Source organism: Arachis stenosperma, chromosome 7 (genome assembly GCF_014773155.1).
Source record: "Arachis stenosperma cultivar V10309 chromosome 7, arast.V10309.gnm1.PFL2, whole genome shotgun sequence".
NCBI lineage: Eukaryota > Viridiplantae > Streptophyta > Magnoliopsida > Fabales > Fabaceae > Arachis > Arachis stenosperma.
In genome coordinates, this window is record NC_080383.1 from 19880737 (window position 1) to 19887819 (window position 7083).

The window sequence follows — 7083 nt, forward strand, 5'->3', positions numbered from 1 at the left end:
AGATTGAAATGACAATGTTTTTAAAAGATTTAAAAACGTAACAAATTTTTTATATGAAGTAAGTACGTCTTTCTATTCACTTCACGTTAGACATTTGTTACATTTTAAATTTTGAATATATTTTTGTCGTTTATTTTTCAAAAATATTTTTGTTAACGACTAAAACCTTGGAGGGCATTTTTGGTAGTTTAATCTATGTTATGTGTTAATCTATGCATGAAAAAACAAAATACACAATTCAAACCTCACGTCAAACATTTTGAAAGAAAGCTTTCATGATTATTGTCTCATGGTGGATGTTACAATTTGCAACTTTCATGTCTCGCCTTCATGATTATTTATTACTAACTTCGTCGATTAGATTTAGAAAATTAGCTGATTCTTTGAAATTCTTAAACTTCCCAACGGGCCATTTTGGTCCACAACTCAAACCGGCCACCATACATAGAAGATAGAACGGTTTGAAGTAGCCAATTTCAATGCTTAGATACTATCAAGGAAATTCAGAATGCAAACTAATGGAGCTAACAAATCTCATAGCAATCATCAGGTCCCATCTCAATTTAATTGCATATTTAATATAAGCTAGTCGAGTACTATACTACTGCATAAGCCCTATGAGGGAGGCCTCATAACAAATTCATGTAACTACTCTCTATACACACCTACTCCTATTATATTGTTAGGCAACCAGTACTTAACAGCAGCCAAAACAAAACCATACCTGGCAATGAAGCACAAATTACCAGCGTTTTGGTATTCAATTGGACAAAACTCCATAAACAACAAATGTTATTACCCACACTCTAAATGTATACTAGAGTACAGTGAGCTAACCAATTCAGATATTCCATAGTTGATTTATAAATTCCATACTTTTCACACAAGTTTTGAATCAAGTTGATTTTTAGATATGCAAACTGGGAAAAAAAAATAACAATGCTTCTCCAAGAAGCTAAGTTTTCAATGACATTAAGAATGCAAATTTCCTATTATTTATAATACAACTGCAATGTATCCTCAACATAGCCCATACTCAAGGCTATAATTGATGATCATAATTCATGACAGATATAGTAAATCCATTAGTATGTGTGCAGAAACGGATTACACATGTAATTAACAAATTACAAACACACCATCAAGTATTTCCTTATTAATTTCCACTGTAAATTCGATTGTTATATAAACACTACGAAAATGAAGGTTAATAAACCCTAACGAATTGCTCTCATACCGCATCCTTGGTCGGAGCCGGAATAGCCTCCGCCTCTGCCTCCGGAATCTTCACGTACCCTAACTTCTTAGAGCTATTGATCTTCTCGTCTTCCTCGTCGTCAAGGTAATCGTCGTAACGGTAATCGTGGCGGCTGGAGAACGAGGACCAGACGAGGTATATGGTGGTGGCGGTGAGGGCGCCGCAGCCGACGCCGAAGAGGAGGGCGGCGACGACGGAGAGGAGGTCCTTGGTGCGGTCACGGAGGGAGCCGAATTCTTCAGCGGAGAATCCGAGTGTCGCGGCGGGGCGAGTTTCAGGGGAACGGCGGTGGGGCTCTGTCATGCCGACGGAGGAATCACTGATGCTACGTGTGAAGAAGACCTTGGCGGGGAAGTGGCGGAAGGAGTAGATCTCAGCGAAGGTGGTGAGGGTAGAGCTGGAAGGGAGGGATGGATCGTCCGATGAGGGAAGGGAGAAGGTGTAGGAGGAGATGAGGAAGCTCCGGCAGGGGCGAGCGGAGGCGCCAGGGGTGGACAGTGCGACGAGGAGGCCGAGGACGACGGCGGACAGCACCGGGTGGAGGAGGAGTAGTCGGGCCATTTGAGAGAGAAAATGAGGCTGTCAACTGTGAACTGTGAATTGTGAGGCGTGAAGTGGGTGGGATTTTTTTTTCCCAATTAACCCCTTATCTCTCTTGCTATCTTTTCACAAATTTCATATTTTCGTATATTAAAATTAGGGTTTAGAATTTGAAAATTATATAAGATCTTGTTCGTAAAAATAACTATAAATTATATTTATTGTATGAATAGTTATCTAATAAAGTCAAGAAGTAATAACTCAAATGACATAGTCTTCTTATATTCGATTAAGAGATTACGGGTTCAAAATCTCCTATCTTTGATAAAAAAAAAACGGGCCTGCTACACATACAAGCATACAAGCAACCAAGTAGGCCCAGCCCAAACACGAAACACGCGCGTGAAAGAGAGATAAGATGCCGCGTCCAACTCACGCGCTCAGCATTCGAACGGTTACGTATGGGAGACTCTTCCACTTCTTCCACTTCTTCCATTTCTCAAGGCACTTTCAAAACAACGAAATCCTCTCATTTTCGAGCAAAAATCAACTTTCAAAATATAGAAATCGTAGTTCGAAAACTGCATCGAAACACCATCAACCTCTCTGTGAAGAAGAATCTGAAGAAAAAACAAACCAAGAATACTCAACGTAAGTGCATTAAAATACTGTATATTTTACTTTTCTTCTACGTCGTTCTGCTAGGGTTTACTGTTACTGTTGCTTCTTTGTTATACGTCGTTCTTCTAAGTTATACGTCGTTCTTCTAAGTTCTACGTCGTTTACGTTGTTATTCTAAGTTCTCCTGCTATTTTTCTTGATTTTTGGGGGTTTATTCGTAAATTCGGGGGTGTAAACTGCTTAACCTTGTAATGTGGCTTTATATTCAAGCATGGCTGAGTGATATCTGTCTGATATCTATATGGATATATCTGAATAATATCTATGGGTGTATCTCACTGTAATGAATGGGTGTATATTGTTTGACATTGTTGGGTGTATCTGAATAATATCTATGGGTGTATCTCACTGTTATGAATGGGTGTATCTTGCGAATATCTGGCTGTCTTGACTCATATATATGGGTGTATCTTACTGTTATCAATGGGTGTATCTTAGTTGTTATCAATGGGTGTATCTGAGTCATATATATATGGGTGTATATTACTGATGTCTTTGGGTGTATTTTTAGTTTCAGAGAAAATGGCAGCAAGAAACCAAACCAAAGACCTCAAATGTGCCACACATCTCCTGAATGATAAGTTCAGAAACATGACTGAGGAGAAGAAGGCCATTGTCAGGGATCTTGGATTCGGTGGGTTGATGCACATCCCACCACTGAGGGTGGATCACCAACTCTTGAGAGAGTTGGCAAAAAACTTCAAACTTGGGGAGAACAAACTGAGGACAGGATATGGTTCTTTCCATATAACCCCAAAAAAATAGGTGATGCGCTTGGCATCAATGCAACAGGTAATTAGCTCAAAATTATAGATGTATATTAAGTTGTTGCTTGGGTGTATATTAACCTGATGCTTGGGTGTATCTGAACTGACTTGGTTGCTTTGTTGTTTTCCCTTTTGTAGGAGATCTATTTCCTGAGAAAGTTGACTACAAGAAACTTTCTGAATCTGACAAAATAATTTATAAAAGATTCCAGGGTAAGACCCTCAAAAGTCTTACCGATGAAATGATGGAAATCGGCGTTGGCAACGAAGAGGAACGCCTGATGTTCAAGAGGATATTCATCCTCTACATACAGATGGCGTTCCTTTTGCCAACGACGATAAACAAAATATCGCCGGTGCACCTGGTCCCGATTTTTGAGATGGAGGGCATAGAGGAGAGAAACTGGGGGGGGGGGGGGCATGTCTTGACCTTCATGATCAGGGGCATAACGGACTACCAGGAGAAGAAGAAGAAGGCAATCAATGGCTGCCTCTTCGCCCTGATGATAATCTACTTTCACCTTTCAAAAAACAAACGCAACAACAGGGGTGAAAGACCACCAAAGCCATGGATTGCCAACTGGACTAAGGAGCAGTTGGTGAAAAGAATGAATGAAGAGAGAGAGGAAACTTTGGTGAGTAATCATAATAAGTTAGTGTACTTTATTTACCCTAATGGTGCTAACTAAAATATCTCATGTTTCAGGGGATTCTGAATTTGGCAGAGACAAAAGAAAAAATGAGAAAAAAACAAAAAAAAACAAAAAGAACAGGAAATAAAAAAAACAAAAAAAAGGAAGGCGAGCTCAACATCGTCTTCGGAGACAGAAACTACCGAGAGTGACACTTCTACCTCTGAGTCTGAGGCTCAAGAAGACTCGGAGGATTCGGGAATTAAACACCCCGGCAAAAAGGGGAAAAAGTAAGTACCATACTTGGGTGTAATTTCTTTATAGGGTTTGGGTGTATTTTGTTTGTCCACGTTGGGTGTATGTAGCTTATTAAGCAGGGTGTGTTTCTTTTGCTGCGTTGGGTGTATATTGTATACTCAGTTGGGTGTGTCTCGTGAATTCAATTGGGTGTATTTTTAGTATGTTCTAAATGATGATTGTTTGCCTGCAGAATGGACTCAAGAAAAAGAAAGCAGAGGGAAGAGGAGTCGGATTCTGATTCAGAATCTGAATCTGAACCAAGTGACGAGTAATGTCCTGAAATTATTACTCCTTTCTTTTGGCTTCGTTATAAAGATTTCGTGTATTAACTGAAGCGTCTGTTATTGACTTATAGGAGCGAAGAATCATCTCCTGCAGAGAAGGAGAAGAAAAAGAAAGAAACAAAAACAACTCCAAAAGAGTAAGCACTTCTTTGGATAAAAATTCTGTGATAAAATTAATTTTTTATTTCTGATTGGTACTGTTTTTTTTTTCCACCCAGAACACCACAAAAAAAGAAAAAAGTAGTTGTGGAGGATTCACCTCCTGAAGAAAATCAATACTTTTACGGGTACAGTACCTCATAAGCTATCCTACGGTCTGTCATCGTAATTATTTTTATTAACGTCTTATTTTATGAATGTAGTGAGACATATGAAATATCAAGTGACGAACTTGATGAATTGCTAGGGGGAAATGTTCATAAATCTGCTGCAGAGGGGTATGTCTTGCTGTGCTGTGTATTTGAGATTTTGGTGTCTTTTGTTTGCTAATAATTGTATCTTGTTTCGCAGGGACAACCAGCCTGACCTGGGATCGACAGAAGATCGCTATGTGTCCTCTGAAACGTAAGAAGCTTTATTATTTAATAAAATCTTGTTATCGTGATTTGGATGTATTCTGTGAAACAATATGGGTGTATTTTGTGGATCAAGTTGGGTGTATCTTGTTTACTAAGTTGGACTTATATTTCGTTTGAATAACATGAAATCTGTTCAGACTACCGGCTGTGAACTTGGGAAGTGATGATCCTTCCTCTCAAGGACCCACAGAACAGAGTAGTGTAAAACAGCCGTCTCAGAGCATGTAATTTCTCTTTCAAATAACCGTTACTTTTGTTCTTCTAATAACTTCTACTTCTAATTCTGTATATATTTTTTTTAGAAAAAAAAGCCCTTTATTATTTTATTCAAGAAAAAAAGGCAGCAAAAAAAAGCAAAAACTGCAATTATGTAAGTTCTCAAAAAACAAAGCCCGTCTTCTTTTAGAATTGTTCGGGTGTATTTTTGAACTTCTTTGGGTGTATTTTAGGTTGACTCCGGATGATCCAAATATGATGGTTGTTAGGGAACAAACGCCGTCGGAAGCGCTTGCAATGTAAGTTATCCAAGAATATTTCAACCTTATAACCTTATTATTTTCAAATACGTTGTTAACCTTTCATTTTTATTCTTGTTTAGAGTCCCGATCCAATTTTTTGTGCCGCCATCCCAGCAAACAACCACTGACGCAGATTCCGAACCAACCCCTATGCTACAGATTGAAGGGGCTAGAGAAACGTAAGAAAATAGTATTGGGTGTATATTTGTTTAGGGTTTGGGTGTATATTTGCTAAAAGTTTGGGTGTATACTCTTCCTTATCGATTTTGTGTAACTGTGCAGCACTCCTGAAACCCCGAAACAACTTCAAGAAACAACACCCAAGCTTCCCCCAGCTTCAACAAAAATGTAAGTTAATTAGACTAGAATCAATCTTTGCTTGTCATCCGTATATTCTTATTCTTACTCTTATTCTTGTACATAATGATCCAGTCATCCAGACGCCGAGGACGCTGCTGCCCTGTTGATGATGGCACGGACAGCAAGCTATGCTCCTAAAACAGATCCGGGGATGCCATCATTCAGCCTCGGATTGACAGATTCAAGCCAGGAGGGGGCATCGACGCAGGAGACAGAAAGGGAAAAATCTCCAGGAACTGCAACTATGCTAGAACAATTGGACAGTTTGGTCCAAAAGATAGCAGGCAGTGCGTCAAAGGGAAAAGACGAAAGTCCGCAAATTCGGAGGGAGACTGGGGGAGAAAGTTCTGCTAAGTTTGAAACACCGGGGGGAACAAATCAAATTCCGGATGATATGAAAGAAAAGTGCTACATCTGGGGGACGAGACTGAAGGAAGATGCAAAGGGCAATACTAACGAGTTTGAGGAGATATGCACTGTGACTGGCCAAGGAGAGTACATTTTGATGAGAACGCAACTTGCATCCCTCCAGGCAAACAGTGATATAGAATGTCAGGTAATTTTAGACTAACATTAATGTTTTTACACCAAAGTCAACTGCAATGGTTATTAATTTAAAATTGATTTCTAGGTTGTATCTGCCATCTGCCTCATCCTAAACCAGAAAAAGGAAAAGAGGTTTCATGCACAAATATACTGTCTCCCCCCAGATATTGTGGTAAGTGTTACTTCTACAAATTTTGGGTGTATTTTATGCATTGGTTTGGGTGTATTTTTTTAGCTTACATTGGGTGTAAGTTGTTTATGTTCATGTTTTCATTTCTTGTATTGCAATTCTTGCAGAGCATGGCACTTTCTGATCACCCAAAGGGGGAATTCATATCTCCAAAAACGAACAGAGAATTCAGGGTGGAAGCCTACCCCAATTTCATTCCCTTCATAGATAGGAAAAAATTAAGTTCGCATCCATATGTAAGTTTTTGTTTCGTAAATTTGTTATTACGCTTATTTACTTATATGCCAAATGAAATAACAGACTGTTGAAATGTGGCAATCCTTCAGATTTTTGCTCCTGTTTGCCACTCGGGACATTGGTGGTTGTGGCTAATAAATACAAGAACGCGGAAATGTCAAATACTTGACCCGCTACACAAAAAAGCTCCAA

At 39.2% G+C, this 7083-nt stretch overlaps 1 protein-coding gene and 1 long non-coding RNA gene across 2 annotated transcripts; one reads left to right on the forward strand and one right to left on the reverse strand.

Moving 5' to 3' along the window:
- Window positions 1-972: 972 nt before the first annotated feature.
- Window positions 973-1896, reverse strand: LOC130940579 (uncharacterized). Its single transcript, XM_057868766.1, has one exon. The coding sequence runs from the start codon at window positions 1817-1819 to the stop codon at window positions 1232-1234; it is 588 nt and encodes a 195-aa protein (XP_057724749.1). The 5' UTR covers window positions 1820-1896; the 3' UTR covers window positions 973-1231.
- A 4543-nt stretch (window positions 1897-6439) lies between these two features.
- On the forward strand, window positions 6440-6805 carry LOC130940766 (uncharacterized). Its single transcript, XR_009070401.1, has 3 exons — window positions 6440-6474; window positions 6550-6636; window positions 6762-6805. It is a non-coding gene; the product is annotated as an uncharacterized LOC130940766 (long non-coding RNA).
- The last annotated feature ends 278 nt before the right edge of the window (window positions 6806-7083 follow it).

What these genes read in the sequence shown, in the direction of transcription:
- LOC130940579 (XM_057868766.1), bottom strand. Translation starts at nt 1,819, where the DNA reads ATGGCCCGACTACTCCTCCTCCACCCGGTGCTGTCCGCCGTCGTCCTC.